The 25,902-nt window shown below is 46.2% G+C and overlaps 1 protein-coding gene and 1 pseudogene across 1 annotated transcript in view; one reads left to right on the top strand and one right to left on the bottom strand.

The window, feature by feature from the left end:
- B3glct (beta 3-glucosyltransferase) overlaps nucleotides 1-25,902 on the top strand; it is an 83,370-nt gene that overhangs the window by 14,390 nt on the left and 43,078 nt on the right. The window contains exons 2-4 of the mRNA XM_038345651.1: nucleotides 2,854-2,903; nucleotides 8,866-8,905; nucleotides 15,335-15,444. Coding sequence (XP_038201579.1) covers nucleotides 2,854-2,903; nucleotides 8,866-8,905; nucleotides 15,335-15,444 — 200 coding nt within the window. The remainder of the gene's footprint in view (nucleotides 1-2,853; nucleotides 2,904-8,865; nucleotides 8,906-15,334; nucleotides 15,445-25,902) is intronic.
- Nucleotides 9,303-13,943, bottom strand: LOC119824965 (annotated as a pseudogene).

Here is a 25,902-nt window from a genome sequence, read left to right as displayed (position 1 = left end):
ATCTCTAGGTGTTTAAGGGGGCAGAGAGCTTTTATGGGGTCAAGACGGGGAGTTATGAGTAGATAGTGGGCAAGGGAGCTTGTGTGTTGGCTAGTGTCTAGTGTCTTTTCTCTTCTTTGGGAGGGGTAAGCTCACCATGGATTGTTTTGATCAGTCAGAATTTGAGGGATGACTTTTCTTCTTTCAACAAAAGGATTAAGGAGAGGGAAGGTAAAAGAAGAAGAGGAGCACTGGGTTATTTTTTTAAGTTTTAAAGATTATTTTGTTTTATGTGTATGAGTTCTTGCCTTCATGTACTTATTGCTCCATTTGTGTGCAGTACCTGCAGAGGCCAGAAGAGGGCGATGGATCACCCTGGAGTTGGAGTTACAGATGATTGTGAGCTGCCAAGTGGGTGCTGGGAACTCAACCTGGGTCCTCTGCAAGAGCAGCCAGTGCTATTAACTGCTGAGATATGTCTCCACCTCTCCCATACTATCTGTCTGTTCATCCATCTGTCCATCCATCCATCGATCCATCCATCCATCCATCCATCGATCCATCCATCCATCGATCCATCCAGGATCTCCCTATGTAGCCCTGGCTGGCTTAGAACTCTATACAGATCATATTGATGTCAATCTTGCCGAGATCAACCCTACTCTTCCCCTTGAATCCTGAGATCAAAGGTATATGCCATCATACCCCAGCAAAGGACAATTTAAAATAAACTGCTATAGCTTGACCACAGTTTTCCTAGTCTGTAAGTTCTCAGCATGTTTATTTCTCAGAATCCTGTGCTGCCAGCTGATGTTAACATGTCACCATGATGTTTGTTTCTTCCTATGTTAGGGTAAACCCATAACTTTGTACATGCAAAGCACATACTCTCCCACTGTGCTGTAATCCCAGCATCTATGTTACTTAGTCATTCTGGTTTTGGTGTCTCCTTGAGGGTTTAATTAATTAATTAAACTATTTAATTTTTCTTCTCATTATGTATATATGTTTGTGTCTGTGTGTGGGTTTGTGCCAGTGGGGACCAGAAGAGGGCGTCAGATCCCTTGAAGCCGAGTAACAGGTGGTTGTGAGCCCTCTGACATGGGTGCTGGGAATTGTGTCCTTTTTAAGAACAGTAAATGCTCTTAACCGATGAGCTATTTCTCCAGTCTCCTCCCCGACCGTTTCTAATGTGAGAGTTTCTTGGGAGCAAATGAAGTAAGACAAACCCAAAACATTAAGTACCCAGAAACAGGACTGGAATGACATTTGGGTTAAATCTCTGCTTTATTAATGATTCGAGCCTTGATGTGTGTGTGTTTGTGTGTGCACATGCGCACACATGCATACATGTATGTGTGAAGCATGGAAACATAGATCATATATATCATGGTGAAAATAGTTGGGCATGGGCAGTAGACTCTCTTCTGCTGGATTAGGATAGGTGTTGCTGGTAAGGTAAGCCTTTCAATGAGGGGACCCCCATGGCCGACAATGAAGACAAACCTCAGTGTGCTATTTGTATCTTAGTTAGCCGATACAATTATATTCTTGTGTGTGAAGCTTGTAGTAAGAGTCTATTAGTAACGGTCCCCAAATATGTATTTCCAGTTGGTGCCGAGTTCTTTAATGAATGGTGGGACCGAGTGGGGAGGACTGAGGCAGGTATACCATTGAGGCAGTCATGGGACCTCGTACGCTGTTTGCTCTTATCTAAATTCCGCACAGTGAGGTTCCTTTGGCTTGCGCTTCAGTCTCAACCCTGCCGCTTGAAATGTCATTCTGGAAATGGAAACGATTAAACCGTGGTAGTCATTTACTTTTTAGTGTGACCGTGTTGTAGATGATTTCCTGTGAGCAAATGTTAATGGGTGATGTGAGGCAGTGGATGTCTGGGGGTGTAGTGGGGGAGGGGACAGATTAGAGGGGGGGTGGTGGTGGACCCGAGTGGTGGGGTTGTCTCCTGCTTGTCAGTGGCATTCTCCAATGACACTCCCATGATGCTTCTTAAACTTCATTATTAGCTTGGTGTCCTAGAACACTCTATGCCATGGGCCTGCCCTGGTACAATGCCCACTTCCTCTGGGAATGCTGCCTGGAGGACCTGGATCCCCACCCTGCAATGCTCTCCTTTAACTCCTTCGGAGAAACTCATTATGCAGTTAGTGCTTGTTTTGTCCCTTGCCCTTCCTGACACTTTGTCTTTAGCATTTCGCTTCATATTTTCAGTGCTGTCTTGCATTGTCGTTGTTATTATTTTTAATGCTCAGCCTAAGTGTGCCTCTAAGGAGATCTTTGCCTATTTATGACTTGAACTGAAACGTTCCGTCATTCTGAATGGAGGATGATTTTTCATTCCTTCAGTCTCCCGCCCTAGAATTTCAGTAGGATCCGCGTCTTCTCCCGCTGGCTTGTCAACAGCAGCATCTGCGATTCTAACCCTGAAGCCCCGAACAACAAATGCACCCCAAAGATAGTTCTGTTGCTTTGGCAGGGAAGATGGAGGTAGGAATTCATACTACCAAGCCCTACATTCTCAGGAATTTTCCTATGTTAAGAAGGTATCTAAATCAAGAGTTTAAGGAAATATTTTTCTACATTTTTTTGGTTGTTTGTACACATTTTAATTGCTCTGTTTTTTTCTTCTTGTTTTCTGCTTGGTAACCCGAACTCATTGACTTTACAGAGATAGTAACTTCAGGTCTAAGATAGAGAAAACCTGTAATCCTTGTTTGTAGTGATACAGCTGTTTAAAAGTGAGCAAATGCGTCCTGTTAAAACAGTCCTCCCCTTACTTTCAGCAGAATTATTAAATGTGCGAATGAGCCCAGATTGCTAATTTTAATGGAACCCTCTTTCTCTTTTCCCTCCTAGCTTTTGCCGTGGTGTCTGAGGAGATAAAAGAAAAGGCCACGCCTTCCCAGGTAAAGTCTGACCACTCTCCTGACATTCTTTTAGATTTAATGAGAAGTATAAAGATTTTATCCTTAACAGTTAACTTTTTTTTTTTTGCTCTTGTATGGAGTGAGCTATTGTTCAATATCTGTTTCTGTATGTATATGCTTGTGTGTGGGTACTTGTGTAAGTGTTGTGAGTGTGGAGGCAGACGTGAGCTTTCTGTGTTTTTCCTCAGGCTCAGCCTGTGTGTGTGTGTGTGTGTGTGTATGTGTGTGTGTGTGTGTGTGTGTGTGTGTGTGTTTGGGTGTATTCCCCATATATGCATGTGGAGGCCAGCAGAGGACATCAGGTGTCCTGCTCTGTCACCCTCCACCTTATTCCTTGGAGACAGGGTCTCTCTCTGAACCTGGAGCCAGGTAAGCAGCCAGCCATCGATCCCCAGCTATCCTTCTGTTTCGCCCCTTGGCAGCTCCAAGGTTACAGGATTTGTAGATAGCTTCTGGAGATTTGAACTCAGGTCCTCACGCTTGGGTGACTAGTGCTTTACCAACGGAGCCATCTCTCTGGCTATCAATATGGATTTCGATGCCCTAACAACCTGTGAATATATTTGATTGTTTTTGTCGTGTGGAGGCACATGCGTGTTGTATGCATGCTCACATGTATGTGTGTACATGTGTGTGTGTTCCTCCATCACTCTCCACCGTATGTACCGAGGCAGGGTCTCTCACTGGTCCAGGGCTAGTCAGCTTGCCCTGGGGATGGTTTATCTTTTGCACCCCCAGCTTTTATGGTCTCTGGCGATCTGTGCTCTGTAAGCCCCACGCTTGTGCTTTGCCCACTGAGTCATGTCCTCAGCCCCAGATTTGTTTTGAAAACCATGATTTAATAGTTCCAACCATTTTAGGAAAAGGGATTTTTGATACAGAGATAGATCTCTGAAAAGCTCTACCTGGGTAGCTTTGTTTTGCCCCAGTCTCAGGGTATCCTCCCCTTGGCTTCATCTTCCAGTCTGTGAAAGGATTCTTGGGGAGAGGGGAAAACCTGATCACTGTTGCTTGAAGATGAAGCCATGTGGGGAAACATCCTGAGGACCAGATGAAGGGCTCCACAGGTGACCAGGCTGCTGGGTTCCATGGACACTCAGAACCCGAAGCCAGGCCTGGGGGCTGGGCAGAGTGGGTCGTACTTTTCCAAAATCTCTGAGCCACCTCCATTTTTGATCACTGATGATGTTGGAGAATTTCAAATATATATATATATATATATATATATATCCACTTGAGCTTTGCCTGGGCTTAGTTTAACAGGTGAGCAAGAAACAGTATTTAAAAACTGCGACTCATTTTGTCATGGTAATTAAGGCTCTATTGAGCCGACATTTTACTCTACAATTGGTGTAAAGTCTTTTGAATAGAATATTTCTTTGATCAACAGAGCATTATCTAACTGTGCCCTGGGATCCCTCCAAAGGGGGAATGATGCTAATCATTTCTTATCATGTTAGGACTCTTTAGGCCTAATAAAAGCATTTGAACACATTTTATTTAATTTGATCTTCTCAGTGGCGCTGGTATTGCTAAGCAAAAAAAAAAAAAAAAAATAGATATTCCAATTAAACAGAGGAAATTTAGCCTGAAAGCAATTATGTGATTTTACCAAGGACATGGGATTATTAGAAGTTCAAGTTAAATGTTCTAAATTCTGTATTTTCAGCCTGTACTCCATTTTAATTATAATGTGTGTGTTGGACAGGATTGAGGCTTACTCCTAAAGAGTTTAATGTGCTACGCAAGGGTTATTAGCAGAGAATTAAAATTTTGTTTAATGAATTTAGAAATTATGCATACTTAAAAACGTCAAGATGACTTTTAAATTTTATTTTTATGTGTACGAATGTTTTGCCTATATGTATGTATTTTCACCACATATGTGCAGGTGCCCGTAGAGGCCAGAGGAGGGTGTCCCATACCCTGGTACTGGAATTACAGATGACTGGGAGCTGCCATGTGGGTGCTGGGAACTAAAGTCTGGTCCTCTGCAAGAGCAGCCAGTGCTCTTCACTGCTGAGCCTCTCCTATGTGAAAAATTTGCAAACTAAGCATTACATTGGAATTGTCACTGTTCAAACCTCTGTGGCGTAAGACAATGAAGCCCAGGTAGAAAGGCTGACTTGGTCTTGTCAGCATGTCTGAGCTGGGATAGATGCACTAACAACAGGTCTCTTTCTTGTCTGGCGGTCGGTGTGCAACCTTCACAGCGAGCTTGTTTTTGTTTTTTTGTTTTTTTTTTTTTTGGTTCTTTTTCGAGACAGGGTTTCTCTGTGGCTTTGGAGCCTGTCCTGGACCTAGCTCTTGTAGACCAGGCTGGTCTCGAACTCACAGAGATCCGCCTGCCTCTGCCTCCCGAGTGCTGGGATTAAAGGCGTGCGCCACCATCACCCGGCGCGAGCTTGTTTTTGATTACTAATGATAGCGGCAGAAACCTGTAGCATCAGAGATCATAAGACAAGCCCCACGCCTTCCTCCTTGGAAAAGCAGAAGGCAGGGTTTTAAGTGTTCTGTCAGTTCCTTCATTGAGCCCAATTTTCTCTCTCAAAGGGGAAGTTACTCAGGACTATGTTGGTTCCTTGGGTATTTTATTTTTTACAGTTTACCAATTGGGTTGTTTGAGAAAGCTAATCATTTCCCTAGCTTTGTGCCAGCAAGTCTGAGCTACAGGGCTTAATACCAAATAAGAAGATCTGTGATCTGGGTCGGTCTTCTTTGATGTCGCGAAGATGTGTGGTTGCAAGTCCAGCAGGTGTCCAGGGCTGTTGAAATGATGCTGACTGGAGCCCCTGGGTCTGGCTGGTTTTCATCTTTCCCTGTGTGGGAGGTGACTCTGGTTATGCATAAGTGTGTGTTGTACTGATTGTTTTTCTGAAGACCTGCAGGCTGGTGCTGCGGGAAGAAGGGACTAAGAAGACCCAGACCTTCATCTTGGGTTTGTGGTCAAGGATTATTGAACCCTGGGAAGTTCCCTTTTGTGTCCTGAGAGGAATGGTTGTCTCGTTTGGAACATTGGCTGTAATCATCTCTGATGTTCCTTCATCTAAATGTTCTGTTTTCCCACGGACCACACAGCAGCTGGTTCTGTGGTTTTAATGAGAAGTAGCAGGTGCCTCAGGTACCTTAGGCAGGGGACAGGGAGCAGTCCTGGTGGGACGCATTGGTGGCCTTGTGCCTGGCACAGCTGCACTGTGGGCGGGTCCTCTGATCAGGTGCAGCCTCTTGATGTCTGTGTAGGCCAGCTTGGTGTGCTAACCCGGCTTGAAAGAACACCTTCAGAGAAGGGATTGAACTTTCCAGTCTTAGAGGTTTCTTCCAAAGTTAATTGTTTCATCAGGATTTAGTGGTTGTTCGTCCCGGGGTCTGACAGAGCAGTGTCCAGCGGTGGCATGGTCTCTACTCAAACGGCCTTTCTGCTCTCGGGGCAAGGACAGTTTCATAAGATGCAGCCCATCAAGTCACATCCCTGCCTTCAGCTCTGTCGCTGCCTCGTCTCACGGACCCTTTGGCATCCTTTGAGGACCTTCCTCTTTGTGGTTTTGCCTGAGCTTTGTTGGTAAAGGCTCATAACCGTGTTTCTTATTTCAGCCCGAAGGAAAATTGAAGGATATTGGCAGTGGCTAATTGCTGTAATTATAGTGTAGAGCTGCCAAAAAGGAAAAACAAGCACTTAGGAAGAAAACGTTGTCCTCGTCTGGAGGGAAGGTATTGGAGGTGGCAGGTTGAGCTGTTGACCCAGCGAGTTGTCAGAGAAGCCGTGAGTCTCCAGAATCAAGTTGTCTCTGTGCCTGTGTCTGGATCTGTGTGGTGGGGTTCACCAGCCCTGAGGCGCCCTTTTGTGCCTAAGAGTTCTAGTGACTGCGTGTTACTGTAACAAAATGCCTGAGACTGGGTGCTTTATAAAGAACTGGCATTTATTTCCTATAGTTCTAGAGGCTGGGAGTCCAAGGTATAGGAGTGGAGGCCTTTTGTGTGGAGTCATTCTGTAGCAGAAAGCAGAAGGGCATGGCAGATGTGCCAGACAGAAAGAGAGGGCTGGACTTGAATGTATAACAGATCCGTGCTTGATAGTGAACTCACTGCCCCAATAGCATGGTGCATCTGTTACCTCGTAAGGGTTGCACCTCAGCACTGTAGAGTTGGGGACGATATTTCTTCCCTTCCTTTCCCTCCCTTTCCCCTTCCCTTTCCTCCCCTTCCTCTCCCTTCCTCCCCCCCTCTTTCTTTCCTTCTTTCATTCATGTGTATGAATGTTGTCTGTATGTGTGTGTGGTGTGTGCTTGCAGTGTCCATGATGTCCAGGAGAGGACATCAAGTCCCTTGAAACTGGACTCAACAGATGGTTGTGAGCTGCCACGTGGGTACTGGGAACTGAACCTGGGTCCTCTGCAAAAACAGAAAATGCTCTTAATAACTGAATCATCTCTCTAGAATCCGTGATGGCCTTTTCTTTTCTTTTTCTTCTCCCTGAGACAGGGTTTCTCTGTATAGCCCTAGCTTTCCTGGGACTCACTCCGTAGACCAGGTTGTCTTTGACTTCAGAGATCTGTCTGCCTCTGCCTCCCTAGTGCTGGGTCTAAAGTTTGTGTGCCACCACGCCTGTCTTGGGATGCCATTTTCAACATGTTTTGAGAGACACGTTCAAGCTGTAGCAGTTGCCATCCGTCCTCCAAGGCTCTTTGGGGACCTTAGGGGTGCTTCTCAGATAAGAAAGACCATGTTAACAGCCTTTAAAGATGACTATTTTTATTCGATGTGCATTGGTATTTTGCCTGGAAGTATATCTGTGTGAACTGGCATTACAGACAGCTGTGAGCTGCCATGTGGGTGCAAACCTGGGTCTTCTGGAAGAATAGCCAGTGCGCCTAACCACTGAGCCACTCTCTCCAGCCCCATGTATTAACATTCTTTATGACATTGTGTCTTATATACGTCTCTATGTGATGACAAAACACCATGATCAAGGCAGCTTATGAAGGAAAGCGTTTGATTTGGGGCTCACGGTTCCAGAGTGTGACCATCATTTTGGTGAGTATAGCTGCAGTCAGGCTGGTGTGGTGGTGGAGCAGTAGCTGTGAGCTCACATCCAGTCCACAAGCATGAGTCAGAGAGACATGGGAAGGATTTTTGAAACCTGCAAGGCCATCCACAGTGACACACCTCTTCCAACAAGGCCACCTCTCGTGATCTTCCCAGCAGTTCTACCAACTTGGGGGGGGGGGCGCAAGCTTTCAAATACGTGAGCCTATGGCAGCCATTCTCATTCCAATCTCCATACATGATGTCTGAGCTCCACAGATAAAGATGATAGCTGGGGGAGCTGGAGAGATGGCTCAGGGGCTAAGAGCACTGGCTGCTCTTCCAGAAGACCTGGGTTCAATTCTCAGCACCCATTAAAAAGAAAGATAATAGCTGGGAGCCCTTTCCATCCCTAGGCGAGTCCTTCCAGCATTTAGACTACGTCTGGTATTCACAAAGCATTTTAGAGTTGACAAGGCCTTTAGAATCAACTTTTCACAAGATGTAATTTTATACAGGAGGAATAAGTTTTTTTAATCCAAATAAATGACTTGCCTAAGATCACTTGCATGGTAGCTCACGAACATCTGTAATTCAGTTCTAGGGGATCTCATGCCATCTGCTGGGCCCAGTGGGTACTGCATACACACGATGCACATACCTACGTGCAAGCACTCACACACATAAAATAAAGATAAAGCAATCAAAGACACAACCTTGTTGCAGAATTTCTAGAGCAATGCAGGTGCTCATGGTTCCTGCCCCCTTTCGACTTAGCCTCCTTACTTTAGGGAAGCATTTAGCTCCATCCTCAAGGCCTGTCACCCCGTGTTAATCTAGACTATTCATCTTTATTCACCGTGTTGCTAGTTCATTTGAATGATGGCATTCACCTTTGCCTCTTTCATTTTCAACACAGGATTCGGAGCAGAGTAGTCTATCAAGGAAGCACGACATAGGTAAGTGATGAACTTTTTGTTCTTTTTACATACGTGTGATATGGCGAGTGGCATATGTATATTTGCGTGTGTGTGGGTACACGTGTGTATGCACATGTATGTGTGTGTGCATGTGATAGAGGCCATCTCGGGTCTTTCTCATTTGCTCTTCTATTTGTGTACTGGAACAGGGTCTCTCCCTGAACTGGTAGCTCCACCGATTTGGTAAGCCTCGTTGGCTATCTTGCCCCAGGCTTTTCTGTCTCTGCCTACTGAGTCTCGTTTTTAAGTGGGTTCTGGGGATCCAGACTTAAGCCCTGTACTTGCTCAGCCCGCCCTTACTCCTCTGAATCATCTCTAAGAAAGATTTTTTTTTTTTATTATTAGCCAGAGGCCATACTTCATTAGCTCCTGAGTTCTAGTTCTCCTTCTCCCATACAGTTTTGGTTCCATGTCGTCATCTAGTCCGGCCAGCAGCAACAAGACCCACTTTGCCTCCAGCAAGGGTATCTCTTTGGGTAGTGGAGGGTTTGCTAATGTGCTGGCGGCTCCCACCTCCGAGGGCTGCGCCACAGGATTCATGGCCACATCCCGTACTTGCGGCTAGAAGTTCCTCTTGGCTGTGTGCTTGTGGTAGGCACAGCCAGCCTTTAAGATAGGTTTGTCAGTTGTGCCCCCACCGGCCGACACACCAACAACGGCTCTGTCGACATGACCTTGGGCCCTGAAGGCAGCTTCACGTGGGTCTTCTTAGTCTCTGGGCTGTGGGAGATTACTGTGGCATAGTGCCTGGAGGCTCGTGCCAACTTGCCCCTGTCCCAGGCTTGTCCCTCAGACAGCACACAGTGGGCACCCTCAGGCATGGTGCCCATCGGCAAAACACTGCCGCAGTACACAGTGTCCAGTGGGGACTCCCTCTGCACCCATGCGCAGCTCAATCCGCTCCTTAGATCGGTAGGGATCACGAAAGACCGCTTTCACGAGGGGAGCCCTGCGACAACCAGGGTCACGAATGATATCCTCTACAGTGCCTTTAATGTTGCTGTGCCTCCCAGAGAAGTCCACGGCACGCAGGCGCATGGCGTCCTTATGGTGTTTGATGTGTGTGTGGAACACAGAACTGGTGTCTCTCCTCCGTCCTGGGATTACATGGCCCCCGGTGGTGAGTCTGCCAGCAAGCACAGCTGAAACGAGGGATTTAATAAAAAAAGATATGGGCTCACTGTGTAGTTCTGGCTGTCCCTGAACTCACAAAGATCCATCTGTTTCTGCTTCCTGAGTGCGAGGACTGAAAGTGTGTGCCACCATCCCGGTCCCAGCAAGGAATGTTTAAAGCCCGTGTTTATGTGAATTTGTTGGAAATTAGAGTCCAGTGAAGCGAACTTTCCCTTTTTGATGATACTTACAAGGTATATGTTGTTGTTTGTGACTAGCCTAAAGCTTGTCATCATGGAAACCTTGGGAGGCTTCTGATACGAGTAAAGTCCTTCCTGTCCATCCATTTATTGCTTGTTCCTGGAGGAGGAGCCCTGTCGATCATTGCGGACCTTGAGCGTGTTCGCTGACGGCAAAGCGTAGTGAGTTTAGAAAATAGTGGCCACAGTGTACAGGAAAGAGGGGATTCACCCCTCACAGCTCTGTCCCCCAGGCAGCAGGGTCAGGTGGCTGGATGGCACGCCAGAGAAGGCTTTGGAGATCAGCTTTGGGCTCTGGCCTCAGCTGGAGGGTGACTCCCCAGAGGGCACACTGAGGTCACATGTAGAAAACTTTTCTTACTTCAGATGTAAAGAACAGCAGGCTTGTAAACCTGTGCACTCTTTGCTGCCACAAGCTAGATTAATCTGGTTCTTCTCTGGAGTGGGTTGGGACCAAGGAACACGTCAGTAATCTGCCATTCCGTATCCTCCCTTCAACCTTACCACCCAGACCCAGGTAACTCTACCAAGCGGATCCTGTCCCCAGGACAGTTCCTATAGTCCTCTCTGTGGAAAGGCCATGATGCCTCTGGTCTTATTTGACTCCTGGTACCATTTCTACTTTGAAGGCAGTTAGTCCATAGTCCAAGCATCTTAGCCTGTGCATAAATCCCTCATGATCTGCCCTGGCCACCCACCCACCCTCTGATTTCATCACCCGGGCGCCATAAGTCTTTGTACAGAATGCTTCCATGGGGAAGCTACAGAGATAGGGCCGGCTGTGGGCTCTGGGGTAACCCCACTTCTTCCTCGGCTACTGTCCTCCCTTCCAAAGAAATCCAGCAGATCCTCTGTGAGCAGCCCCACTGCCTGCCCTGTTCCCACATCACCCCATGGTTGCCTCTGACTCTCTATCGAGTTCGTGTTCCCAGGTCCTGGCACTGGACTGGGCTCTGATGCGTCCACACTGCCTCTGAGCAGGTTACTGATGATGTCTGCAGATGGAGTGTGTAGCCCACATGATTGTAGTCCACAGAAGGGAAGGGCCGGTATGACCCCAGCTATGTGAAGAAGCAAGGGGCGAACATGACTAACCAGATGGAGATGCCTGAGAGGGGAAGAGGTTACTTTTGTTTTCCTCTAATAGTCTCTTCCTTGAACTCGGGGAGGATCTGTTGTCTTAGTGAGAAGACCAATGAGAGCTTTGCTGCACCAGTGGAGGCAGCAGGTCTTGCTTGCTATGGTGAGCAGAGGATTAGCCTTTTGACAGGTGGATTCCTGCAATAAAGAGTTCACTAGGAAATGATCTGGATTTAGGAGATGCTATAAGGGTTAATGTAAAGAACGCCTGTGTATCCACAGCCCAGGTTAAGAAGTAAAACATTACTGAGAGTCCATATCACGAGGTATGTTTATTACTCATGGAAGCTTTGACACTTTAAAGTGACCTATGCATAGTGTGTTGGGGAGACAAGCCTTGACAAAAATATCACTTGCCAGGGTAGGGTCATGGGGATCAGAAAAATCAGTAAAGAATATGAAAATGCGAATAAAAACAATAAGACAGGAAACATAGGATAGTATCGGGAGGGAGTTCCATTGAATACGGAAGTCACCCATGTTTAATTTTCCATACACTTTTACACCCTAATACAAAAGGGGGAAGAAGGCAACAGAAGACTTCTTTAACATGGTACAAAGGACAACTCGAACAGTTGATTACTTCAACACTTTTGAGGCATTTTCAAGTCATTCGCCTTCTGTTGTTTAGGCAGTGAAGCCACACTAGACACTGAAGGCAGCCACTCCCCAGGTTAAACCCCCTGTTACAAAAGAAGGAGCAGAAGTACGCATATCCTGACCATCTGTCAGGGTGGAGTGGATCTACCTGTGTGTGCCATCTTAATGACAGAAGGACCAAGTAACCACATCCTGAGTCAGGATGTGTAGCCCTGGTTTTTGTCAACAATTTTGAACAACCCCAAACTCTCTGACCTTCAGACAAGGTGGATATAGGCTCACATTTTTGGACCTCCACAATACTGGGGAATTTTTATTGTAAACTTTGCACAAACTAGAGATGCCCAGAGAGAATAAACATCAGTTGAAGAATTGCCTTCATCAGTTTGGCTCATGGGCACGTCTGCGGGGCTTTTTCTTGACTCCTAACTGTGGGCAGTGCCATGCTTAGGCAGGTGGACCTGGACTGCATAAGAAACCAGCTTGAACAAGCCAGGGAGAGCAAGCCATCTTTATAACTTGGCTTTGCTATGTTGGTTTCTATCAGTGGTTCTCAACCTGTGGGTCGCGACCCCTGTGAGGGCAAACGACCCTTTCACAAGGATCTCATAGCAGATACCCTTCATATTAGATAATTACATTGCAATTCACAACAGCAGCAAAATTACAGTTATGAAGTAGCAAAGAGGTAATTTTATGGTTGGGACTCAGCACAGCGTGGACTAAAGGTTCACAGCATCAGGGAGGTTGAGAAGCACTGGTTTATATCAGTGCTTCAGGGGAAGCCGCTCGCAGGTAGTGTTTGCCTGAGACGGGAGACTCCCCTTTTTAACCTTACCCCTGTGCTCAGTGTATGGAGCCAGGAAGCCAGCTTAAAATAAAGTATATCCGTGGACTGCTCCCGTTCATACTGACCGGGAAATGAGGTTGGCCAGATTCAGTAGGTTGCCCAGAATTTCCTTTTAAAATTTTTATTGAGTTTTATTTAGCCAAAGAGCATTTCTGGTTATTTTTAGGACCTAGATGGCTCACTGTGGAACTATCAGTTGTGTGACTATTTAGACAAATAAATGAATGGAACTCCAGAACCAAATGGAACAATAAAACATAATAGAATACAATTAAAGTCCAATTAGCATCCTTGAGCTGAAATGCCGAAGATGGAAGCTTCTGGTGGGAGGAAGGTCCTCCTAGCAATTTGCCACAAACCAGGCTGAAGGCCACAAGTGACATCTCGCCGTACCCTGGCTCTGTTGTCTCGACTCTGTTTATTTCATTGTAAGTTCAGAATCTGAGGTGGTCTCATGCGCTTCCCTGACACGTGACCTGAGCAGCACCATTGGTTTTGGGGGTTTTCCCGAGATAGTTGGAGGCTTGCTCCCTCTCACTGTTGTAAAGCCTGAGCGTACTGAGGCGAGTCCTGCCGCCAGCGTGCCGTGCGCCGTCAGCGTGCCTTGCGTGCGCCGTGCCGCCGTGCTCAGCGTGCCATGCGTGCACCATCCTCAGCGTGCTGTGCGCCGTGAGCTGTGCTCTCGTGTGCGCTGCTTGCCACAAGCCCCTGTTTTCTGTGGGATGGTCATGGCTGGTTTCCTGGAGATAACATCTAGTCTTGGCTAGGTGCCTTGCGAATGAGGGTAGGGATTATTGCCTTGCTTATTTGAAAATCCTTGTGACCTCACAGGATGTAGACCGCCACTTTTAAGTATCACAGTAAAAGGTCATCTGGAACATTCTTGCATATTGCGTATTAGTTTGTCAAGGCTGCTGTAGTTTAAATATGACGTGTTCTTACAAAAGCTGTATGTTGAATGCTTGGTCTCCAGCCCACAGCACCACCTGGAATTGGTGACACCTTGAAGAGGGGAGAAGCTAGGTGACTGGGGCAATGTCCTTGAGGGGGACATTGAGATCCTGGCTTCTTCCTGGCTTTCTCTGTTTCCTGGGCTTCAGTGAGGTAAATAGGCCCAGTGTTTGTTGCTCTTGTGCCTCTGTGACCACAGTCCCTGGCAGAAACGGCTTATAGGAGGGAAGGTTTATCTGGGCTCCCGATTTCAGAGCATTTCTGTCAGTGGGGAAGTCCGTAGTGCTGGAACTATGCAGGTCACAGCCAATCTGGAAGCAGAGCGTGAGCCAGGAACCAGGGATGGGGCTAACTGCCAAAAGCTCTCCCTGGTGACCTACTTCTGCAGGAGGCTCCACATGGTCATAAAGGTTCCACAGCCTCTCACAGTAGCAGTGGCAGGTGGGCCCAAGCTTTCAGAATGAGCCTGTGACAGACATTCCAAATTTGAATCCCAGTGGGCACCACACACCCCACATTCCCTTCCACGACACACCGTGCTGCGGTCTCAAAATCAACAAGGCCAAGTGAGCATGTGTGGGGACCAACAAAACTTGAGCCAAAGGAAACTTCTGCTTTCTATAAATTTGCTCGTGTCCGTCTTTTGTCATATAACAAAATAGTTTGTTATCTCAGAATTTTGGAGGCTAAAATCTGCAATGAAGCTGTCTGCATGGTTGGCTCCCGAGGGCTGTGGTTCTTTCTTGGCTTACAGATAACCATGCCTGTGTTTCCACACCATCTTTCCCCTGCGGTGTGAGTGTCCCTTTCCTCTGCTCTGTAAGGACAGAGTCATACCAGGTAAGGAGCCTCAGTTTGGCCCGATGACTCTTGAACACCCAACTCCAAACGGGATCGTCTTGTGAAGTCTAGAACTCAGCATGTGCCTTTTGGAGGGGACACAGTTCACGCCATAGCACAGTGTAGGGTTATGTTGGGACCGTTGGAAGGTCCCTGGGTGGTGTGGCAGGTTTGTTTTGCAGATCCAGAGTTGTCATTTGTTCCCTAAGGCTCCATCTAGTTCAGTGAGCTTGTTTGTTTGACACTTCTAGGAAGGAAGTTTCGGACATTGCTTTAAAAGTAGAGAAGATTTTGGTTCTAGAGTTATGTAAATGAAAGATTTCCAGGACTGGGGAAATGACTCACTGGCTGCCCGTGCAGAAGACCTGGGTTCAGTTCCCAGCACCCACGGGTCAGCTCACAGCTGCTGTAACTCCAGTTTCAGGGTATCTGACACCCCCTTCTGGCTTCTATGGGCATTGCATGCATTGGTGCACATACACACATGCAGGCAAAACACCTCTACAGGTAAAATTTAAAAAGTGTAGGATTTTCCCGTCAGAGTTGGTTGCTTGTATGCTTGCTTTAAAACTGCACTCTTACACTTACGTTCAAGTTCATTTTAATCAAGGTTGAAAAAAAGTAACTTGAGAACTTTTTGTTTGTTTGTTTTAGAGTTAAAAGAAATTGTGTTTGTCATCCAGAGTCAAAGTAATTCTTTTCACGCCAAGAGAGCAGAAGAGCTGAAAAGAAGCATCTTAAAGCAGGCTGCAAATCTGACACAGGTAAGCAGAGAAGATCCGGGCTCTGTAGGGGTCATTTTGTATGCATTGAGAGATAGTTATGTTTTCCTGAATCTGTAGAAAATCAATTTTATTTAGATGAGAACAACCCTTTGGACTCATTGTACTAATTTTGTGTTGAATATTGCTAAAAATGTTCTCTCATGGTATGTGTATACTTGATTACAAGAGTTCTGTCATTCTATAGGACTACCATGGCTTTGTCATGGAAGAAATAGCATTTTTTTAAAGAAATAGAGATAATTAACATGCAAACTTTTTGGCAATAAGTTCTAAGGCAATTTTCATGTTGAAATAACATTTTCATTAATCTTATTGTAGCGATCCCTCTATGAGTCTCTTCCTCTGTGATTTTTTAATTGGATGCTATTAATTGAACCTTTGATCTGATTTATAGTGTAATACCCCAGGATTATGCAGAGAAAAATATACCCCCATTTTAATGACATTTAAAAGAAGTGTGAACTGATTCTCAGTTTCTTCTGAATAATGTAGGTGTTTTGAACAAGCTCTACCTTCTTTTAGGTCATTTTCTTTGTTTGGTGAGGACACTGTTCAAGCCTCCTAGTGGGTATCTGAAGCCACAGACAGACCCAGATTCTATTTTCCATCTTTTACACACACACACACACACACACACACACACACACACACACACACACACACACCCCTTTATTACCTAAGGTAAAATTAATTTATAAACTAAGCACAATAAGAGATTAGCAGTATCTAAAAGCAGAGTAGTTAGAATAGTATGTTGTAATGGAGTTGTCAGCCCATTGCCGATGATGCTTTGGACAAGGACCAGGGGGCACTTGAATGACAGTAGTCAGCTCTGTATCCCGTGACTGATAGTCTCCAGGGTGAGCATAAACTGTGAGGATGTACTGGACACCTGATGGGTGTCTGGCAGGGCACTGAGACAACACAATAGTTTACTGTATATATCAGAATATCACACAGTTTTAAGGCTGAAAGTTATGTATGGTATTTTTCATGTATTTTCAACCACAGTTGATCCTGGGGAGCTGAGACTGAAGATAAGGAGGTCTCTCTCCTCTTCTTTCCCCTGTTCCTTTCCCACTTCCTTCTCTTCCTCCCCTTCTTCCTCCCCTTATTCCTCCATCTCCCACCTCATCCCCTTCTTCATTTTCCTCTCTTCCTTCTTCTCCTCCTCCTTCTATCTTTTCTCCTTCTTGCTTTGAAACAGGGTCTCCCTATGTAGCCATGGTTGACTTGGAACTTATTATGTAGATCAGGCTGGTCTTGAACTCACAGAAATCTGCACGCCTCTGCCTCCCTGCTGGGATTAAAGGCAGGTACCAACATGTCTGGCAGACATTTTCTTCGTTAAGAAGCCCAGAAACACACATGCAAGCACACATGCACGCAGGCACGCACGTACACACCCCTCCAAGTCCTCTGTCTGCTTCGTTGCCTTGGCCCTCAAGACTGCCCATCTGTGCTCTTTTGCCTCTTATCGTGGTCTGCTCCACTCTGCGGCACTGGAGGAGCTGCTGAGATGCAGTGTAGGGTACCACAGGGAGACGGGGACACTAGTGGCCTGATTAATCACTCTTGGGTTCAGGCAACCATGGCCTGAGTGAGCTCCCCCAGTGAGACCTTGCATAGTTAGTGATGACTTCAGACACACCGAGACTGGCTCTTGTACTCTCGTGGGAACCACAGGCACACTTTACCTTCCCCGTCATGGAAGCAGTTTCATGTTTTTATGTGATCATTCTCTGTTTAAACGGTGCTATGGTTCTTGTCAATCATGTGGCTGTCAAACATTAGGCTGTGCCAGCCAAGCCTAGGTGGTTGAATTCACTCTGTATTTTCTCTTCTGTACGTTCACCCCACCTTTTTGTTCTTTCTCTTCATGTCCTGATGTGTGTGCATGTACGTGGGTGCATGTGTGTATGTGCACACATGTGCACGTGCATACATGTGCATCTGGCTGTCTCCTTGGCACTTTGTAGCAGGGCAGTGCTCCTCGGACTGGGCTCATAGTGGTGATGAGACCTCTGGGTATTTGTTGATGGGAAGCAATAGTAATTGTAAAATGTTCCTCCTTTATACGATATATATATATATATATATATATATATATATGTATATATATGTATATATACACATACATATATGGAAGGTGCTGTTTGGGAGTGGCTGTGCCTGTTTCCTTTGGGGCCTTGGTTACTGGATACTTAACACTGATTCTAGGCTCTGGGAGAGGGTGGCTTGAGGCTCCCACCAAAGCGAGACCCAGTGGTTGTGATTAGGAACGGAGAATGTGTGCCCCTTGTGTCTCCAGTAGTTTCGTTTTGTTTCTGGGAGTTGAGCATTAGCTTCCTGCACACAGGACACATACCTGCTCTACTGCTGAGCTTCACTCCCAGCTCCTCCGAAGAGAGGGAGTGGATCCAGCAGAACAGTGGTGACCTTCAGTAGTTCCTGTGTGTGTGTGAGTGAGTGCATATGCGTATATGTGTGTATATATGTTTGTGTGTATATATATGTATGTGTATATATGTGTATATATATAGGTGTGGGTATATATGTTTGTGTGTATATGTGTGTGTATGTATAGGTGTGTGTATATATGTGTGTATATGTCTGTATATATTATGTAAATGGAGACTGTGCTTTCATTTCCTGGCTAGCTCTTATATCGTAAATTTACCCATTTCTATTATTTTAAATTTTACCATGAGGCTCATGGTTTGTTGCCTCACATCTTGCTTCTTGGGCAGTCGGTCTGACTCTGCCTTCTTTCTCCCTGCATTCAATTTAGTTTTCCTGCCTAGTTATATTTTGCCCTGCCATAAGCCAAAACAGCTTCTTTCTTTCTATCTATCTATCTATCTATCTATCTATCTATCTATCTATCTATCTATCTATCTATTACCATTGGGTAATAGAACATGTTCATAGCATATAGAGGGGAATCCCACATCATATATGTGTATGTATATGTGTGCATATATGTAGGTGTGTGTATATGTGTGTATATGTGTGTGCATGCATGTACTTATGGGCCTGTGTATGTGTGTATGCCAGTAGACAACCTTGGTGCAATTCTTAAGCAAGCCTCCCTCCCACCCTACTTTCTTTCCTCCTTCTCTTCCTCCCTCCCTCCCTCCCTCCCTCCCTCCCTCCCTCCCTCCCTCCCTCCCTCCCTTCCTTCTTCCTTCACTTCTTTCCTCTCTTTCTTTTTTGTGACAGAATGACTCACTGGCTGGGAACTTATCCATTAGGCCCAAGAAGGCTAAACTAACTGCCTTAGCCTCAGCCCACAAATGAATGTCTCAAGGGCACAGTTCAGTATATTTCTGTTGGTAGTATATCTCCAGAGACCCTTTATTCCATAAAACCAATACTGTGAACTCTGAACATCTCCCTGCTCCCCTCTCCTGTAGCCCCCAGTAACCTTCATTTAACTTCTAGTCTCTGAATGCAAATGGTATGGCTGTCCTAGAAGGGGTGGGAGGAGTCTTGGAGGAATAGTCCTTTAGGGGGACAGACTTGTTTCACTTACTGGTGTTTTTAAGGCTCCCGTTTTCAAGAAGAATGACTGGGAGCTGGAGAGATGGTTCAGTGGTTAGAGCACTGACCGCTCTTCCAGAGGTCTGGTTCCCTACCCACATGGAGGCTCACAGCCACCTGAAACTCTGTTCTCAGGTGGTTCCGACATCTACTTCTGGCCTCTGTGGACACTGTGTATACGTGATTCATAGATACACAGGGAGGAAAACCACACATATACATTGGAATAAATGAAATAATAGCTGTCAGTGTTTGCTGAGGCTAGTGCCTTCAGTCCAGTGTGATGGAGATTTTCATCTATAGATGCTTTGTTCCTGCTGCCTGACTGGCATCCCGCCAAGGCCTGTTCATGGTACCTCTTGTCCTGGTGTCTCTCTGTCCTGTGTTCAGATACCAGAGTAAGGCAGGACCCACCTCTACTTTTCTTGTGTGTATCCCCCACCCCCACCCCACACCTACTGGCATGCCAAATACAATATTAGAGACCTTGTTCCCATTGATGTGTTATCTCAGCTTTTAAATCTTGGAAGCAGACCAATTTGTTTGAAGCGTTTGGCTCTTTTAGCTCTTTTCTTCTCTTTAGTTTTAATTTTTTTTCTTTTTTTATGGTTTATTTTTTTTATTTAAAAATTTCCATCTCCTCCCCTCCTCCTCCCCCTTCCCTCCCCTCCCCTCCACCCATACCCCTTCTCCAGGCCAAGGAGCCATCAGGGTTCCCTACTCTATGTTAAGTCCAAGGTCCTCCCAACTCCCCCCAGGTCCAGGAAGGTTTGTATTTAATTTGTATTGTCTTTTCATTTACATCCTCGGTGAGTTAGGACACTGGTTGCCACTAGGTGGCGATATTGGTTTTACATTTAAAGAGTTGTAGTTAAGTAATACCCATTAAGTGCCCCCGGCCCCCAGCGTTTAATTTCTGTGGTAGTAAAATAGAATCTAAAGTGATAAAGAGACCCCCCCTCCTAATTATAAGATCAATTGTTACTGTTACCCTGACGTTACATCCCCGGGGAATGTAGAGAGGAGAAATTTGTAGTGCTCAGATTTAATTTGCCGAGGAGCACTGGAGTGTGCTGTGTGTGCCTGAGGCAGTTTCAAATGCGGATTAACAAGGCTTTTGCTAGTCAAAAGATTGCAGAATTTGCAGCTATGCTTAGTCCTGGATCCTTTTCTCTTTATGTAGCTTTTTATCTCTCATATGGGATTAAAACTTTGGTTTAATTCCATGAATGGGCACTACGGAGATTTTAAAATAGTTGACAGCTAGTGCCGGATCTGTAGACAGCTCTCGGGGTGGAGCTGGGGACGGTGATGAGATACTTAGCCTTGGGATTCTATGAGCACTCGAAAAAGGTCATTTTCTGAGAATTAATTGTCGAGCTGTACCAACCAAGCAAAGAAACCACGCCTTCCAAAGCAGGAATGTTCCCTAATCGCAATCAACCTGGAAAACGGTTTCAAGGAATTGACATACATTTGGGAGAGCGTTGACCGCTCAGCCAGCCTCAGCGCTGTGATGGGAAGTGGGACATGCAAGGGCCGCAGATACGGGGGCCACGGCGGCCACAGTGTGTGCGGGACGGTGATGGATGCTGTGATGGATGGGTTGGGGGCACTCTTCCCAGGACCTGAGCATGAAACCTTCAGCTTACAATCACCAGTTTCTCAGAATGCCTTCTTGAGATCATTCCTGAAAGTCATCCCGGGAGGGGCAATCAGCGGTTAACTTTTTATCGCTTGAATATTTATCTGATAGCTCGAAATACCTGTGCCTCCCACGGCAGCAGATTCCCAGAGCTGCTGTTTATTATTTATTCATCACTCCTGTCAGGGTGGCAGGCACGCTGCTCTGAAGCCTGCCCAAAAAATCAAGGCGCAGAAATGGAATCAGCTCTGTGATTACAACTCTCCGGCTCTCCTTCCCCCTGCTCTCTTTGAGTAGGCAGGGCCATTACCTGGGCCGGCTTTGCCTCAAGGTGCCGAAACATGGTCTTATTTTTTTTTTAAACATTTTATTTATTATGTGTACAGTGTTCTGTCTGCATGTACACCTGCAGGTCAGAAGAGGGCACCAGATCTCATAGATGGTTGTGAGCCATCATGTGGTTGCTGGGATTTGAACTCAGGACCTCTGGGAGAACAGTCACTGCTCTTAACCTCTGAGCCATCTCTCCAGCCCCAAAACATGGTCTTATTAAAACCACAGACGTTTCTTGTTATTACAGTGTGACTAAGAGCTCGGAGCCTGCACTAACTCTGTGAAATTTAGTAGTGTGCTCCTACTGGTTGCTGGAGTGACGAGACTATTTTCCTCGTGTTCTAGAATATTCCCGCTTGAAGCATGGTGTGCAGTTTATAGTTGCTTTGACATTTCTAATATTTTTTTATTTTTTATTTATTATTTTTTTGGACAGGGTTTCTCTGCGGAGCCCTGGCTGTCCCGAAACTTGCTCTGTAGAGGAGACTAGCCTCGAACTCACAGAGATCCACCTGCCTCTGCCTCCTGAGTGCTGGGGTTAAAGGTGTGGGCTACCACCATCCAGCTGAAGTTTCTAACCTTTAGCATTTTTTTTTTTTTTGGTCTAATCAATGAATTACCAGGTTTTGCCCACTGCTGATTGCAGCTGTAGGTTGCTCTGGTGTGGAGGGTTACAGAGGAGTCTTATAAAAGGGGCATTCTGATTTTTGACTTACTTTTAAGGCAGGTAGGTGGTAACTGTTTCCTACTGTGCATGGTGTCATTAGGTAGAGATTGGGCGTACAGAGCACACATGCTACTCTACCCGTGTAGCGGGCATCTGTGGCTTCGTTAGGCCTGCCTATCTATATGGAAAGGAGATGTTAGCCCACCCACAGGCTTGGGGAAACCTCGATGCCACGCAGCACTGTTTAAGAAGCAGCGTCCAGTGTAGAGAGTGAGTTGGTTTGTGCCAGTTTTGCATTTGAGGTTGGAGCCGATGGAGGGGCAAGAGTTCTGTGAAATTAGGTGGCAGACAGGGAAAATCAGCCGGAGGATGTGGATTTAGATCACAGATCTGGGAGGTGACCACATGGGTTTGCAGAAAGCTATACTCTGGGCTGCCTCGTGTGCAGGTTCTGGCATTTGTACAGTGATCTGCGGGGCAGAACAGGCATGTGCTGGAGGCAAATTCAGATCCTTTCAGGTTAGAATGGAGGGAGGAGAATGCCGGGGCAGTGGGGACCCTGGCTGATGAAATATGAAGTCCCCAACTTTAAGGGAGACAGATGCAGATTCCGAAGGAACGCCATTTCCCCTACAGATTTCTCTTCTCTTTTTTTCTTTCCCTGCTCTCCAGCTGGAGAAGGGATGTGAAATGGTAAGATTGTCTCTCTCAAGAGGCAGCAGACGAAGAGCTAAGTGAGGAAGGGCCCCGGGGAAGCACTTACGTGGTGCCTTCCCAATAAATCAGGACCGGAGATGACTTCTGTCTAAATACACGTTAGGTCCGCGGCATCTGGCGCCAATTATGATTTGAATTTTGGTTCTTTACCCCAGCACAATTCCTTCTCAAAGGAATTGCTTGTGCGAGGCTCCTTTTCTTGTTTGTTACAGCTATGTTGGGACACAGAAAAGGGCTGTCACCTGAGACCCCCCTTTTTGTTAACCTTCCAGAATGTGGCATCTAGTTACCAAATGTAGCTGCCTAAGATGATGGGGACTGACGGGTTTGTTTCACTGTGGAAAGAGCAAAGGAAAGGAGACGTGAAGCTTACTTGACACCATGTGTCGTCCAGGCGTCCTGGAAGGCGCTGTGTACGTGTAGCATAATGAAAAGGTCACTGTAGGTGTGGGGTCAAGGAAGTAAGTGACTGTAAGACTGGGTAGGTGGGGGGTGCGGGGAGTGGAGACGCCTAGAATGATGCCACAGGCTAAAGAACGGTTGAACCATCGACAAAGTAGACTTTCCTTTCTCCAGGCAATCTACCAGTAGAGAAAACACACTGCAAGCAAGGGCTGCTTGATTTGGGTCTGGGCAGATCATTCTGCTTCGGGCCACAGCGGGTCTGTGCCGGCTCTGTTAGAGCCCTCTCCCCTGCCCCATTCCTACCCAGATAGCTTCTAATTTCACTGCCTTTATTGTGGGGAGACTCTAAGCCTTATTTAAAACCTGGCAGAACCTCAGCCTTGCCAATAAATTATTCCTTTTGCCTCTTCACGGAAAGTAGTGGAAATTGCCATTTTCTGGAGCCGTGTTAGTCAGGCTGTGGCTCATTAGATTAAAACAACCCCATCTCCATAAAACAAGCCCGGTGAGCTGGCAGAGTCTGGCTTGAAGAGGCCCGGAGAAGGATGGCCTCACACTTCAGAATTCTAGAACTTTATTTTATTGGCAGGGAGACAGTGTGAGGTACTTCATTAGAAGGTTAGTGTTGAGCATCAGCAGTGCGATTTTATTGCCTTAGTTTTTTTTTTCTTTTTCTGTTTTTTTTTTCTCTTTAGATACAGTCTTTTCTGTGTAGTCCTGATTGGTGTGGAACTCACTCTGTAGACCAGGCTGACTTTGAACTCAGAGAACCACCTGCCCTTGCCTCTTGGCGCTTGGGATTAAAGGCGTGCGCCACCATGCCTGGTTTGGGTTGGCTTCTGATGCTATCACGATACTTTCCTTTTGAGATGGGTGCTTCATTACTCAGGACCCTTTCTTTTGGGTCGAGATTGATGGATGTTAATTTGTCATATAAGGTCTTTTTTTTATTATACTGGAGACTTATTACACTACTGATGAATAAGAAATTATCCATTCTTTTATTTGCTGGATAGCTAGTATTCAGTTTATGAATAAATATTTATTTCATATAGTAATATATTAATAATGATATACAATGAAAAATATATAATAATAAGTATTATTAATAATAAGTACTTTGGCAAGTATCTGGGCAAAATATTCCAGGAGAAAAATAGTTTTTTAAATAAATTCACTAAAATATTTTTTTAGAAAAATTCACAACTATAATTCTTAAAGGCATCTTTTATTCATTTTCATGCTTTAAGATGTCATTATGTATTTATTTATTTTGTGCTTTGTGTCTGATGCATTCCTGCCATGCTGTGTGCACATGGGACTCAGAGGGCAACCTGCTGGACTCAGTTGTCTCCCCCCATGGTGTGGGTCCCAGGGATCAACCTCAGGCCATCTTGCTTGGTGCTCAGCCATTACCGACTCAGAAACATCTGTATACATACATGCCTTTCCCTAGTGCATTCCGTGCAGCCCAGGAAATAGAACCCTGTGACGCCAGGTGGGGGTTGCCCAGCGGCAGTGACATCTTCTTATGGTTGAGAAACCATCGCGTTAATGTTGACTGTCTGCTTTTGGATGGCCAGTACCTGAAGTCTTTACTGTCCTTGATACCGGTGCTGTGTGAGTCTGGAGAAGCCTGGGACTTGGCCATTGTTCTCATTTGCTTTCTATTGTTGTGATTAACTATGGTGACCAAAATCAACTTAGGAGGACACAGGGTTTTTTTGACTTCTGCTTCCCAGTCTGTCACTGAGGGAAGTCAAGGCAGGAACCAAAGCAGGTAACTTGAAGGAGAAGCCGGGGAGGACCACTCTTGCTGGCTCGCTCTCTGGCTCTTGCTCAGTCTGCTTCCTTATACAACCCAGGCTCACCTGGGGCTGGTGCCATCCACAAGGACTGGGTCCTCCCACATCAACCATCGGTCAAGACAGTTTCTTACAGGCCTGACCGTAGGACAGTCTGACTGGACACACCCTCCTTGAGGCTCCCTCAGAGACCTCTAGGCGATGTCAGAGTGGCAGCCGAGGCTAATGGGAAAGGTTATGAAGGAAACAGGAGGCAGATGATCCTTTTTTCCAGGTGTGTTATAGCATGAATTCTAATTGGCCTTAATAACAAAAGCCCAGAGTCAGTCATATACAGTGGTAAAGCTGAAAGATCAGAGAAGCAGAGCAGCCAGCCATTAGTTCTTACCTCTACTGACTCTTCAGACCAAAGGGCGATTCTATCCCTACAAATCCTCAGACTGAATGCTGAGCTCCTGCCCCCTCTCCGTTATATTCCTCTCTCTGCCAAGCCACATCACATCCTGTCTCCACCTCCCTAGTGCTGGGATTCAAGGTGTGAGCCGCCACTGCCTGGCCTCGATGGCTAACTACGATGGCTAGCTCTCGACTCAGATCTCCAGGCAAGCTTTATTTGCTAAAGCACCAACAGAATACCACTGTAGTATACAAGACGCCCTGTGATCCAGCGTGGCCAGTGGGATGTTGTTATGTAGGGTTTGGAGTCAGGGCCCTGAGAAAGCAGATTGCTTTAGGACTCTGTCCTCCATAGGTAACATCAGTGTCTGTATCAATGGAGACAGGAGGACCAGGTTAAGAGTCAGAACATGTGAGTGTGCACACGCAGATGATGAGGTGATGTTGGCAGGGGCAGCCTCTCTTGGTTGCATTTCTTTGGGTATTGTACCCTGCTCTGTGGCAGGGGTACCTGCTGTACCGAGGGGAACACGTGCCTCCAGTCGGGTGAATTGCTACTTAGCTCTCTGCAAATGTAAGACTCTAAGAACACAGGCAAGGACGCGTCTGGCCACACCTGGATAGACATGCCAAAGTTACAGCATTTGAAGCAAGCCTTGAGTTTGTACATTTGCTGGGCTCCCGTGGATGGAAGCAGGAGAAGAGGTTTGATTGGATGTATGCGCAGATGAAGAGGAAACAAATGTGCTACTCTGAGCTGAGAAGCTGAGCTTGTGTGTGAGAAGGTGGCATGTAAGGGACCAGCGAGACATCTAGTGCATAGGGCCAGGCCTGGGGTGGAGACAGTTGGGAACCCTGCTGGAATCCTAACTGGTTTTCTCCGGGTATAGATCACCGGCATTCTTGTTCTGGGCCCTTGTTGCGCG

Source organism: Arvicola amphibius, chromosome 10, assembly GCF_903992535.2.
Source record: "Arvicola amphibius chromosome 10, mArvAmp1.2, whole genome shotgun sequence".
In the NCBI taxonomy this organism is placed as follows: Eukaryota; Metazoa; Chordata; class Mammalia; order Rodentia; family Cricetidae; genus Arvicola; species Arvicola amphibius.
Note: the sequence above shows the minus strand (reverse complement) of the source record. Positions and strands in the feature narration are given on the sequence as shown.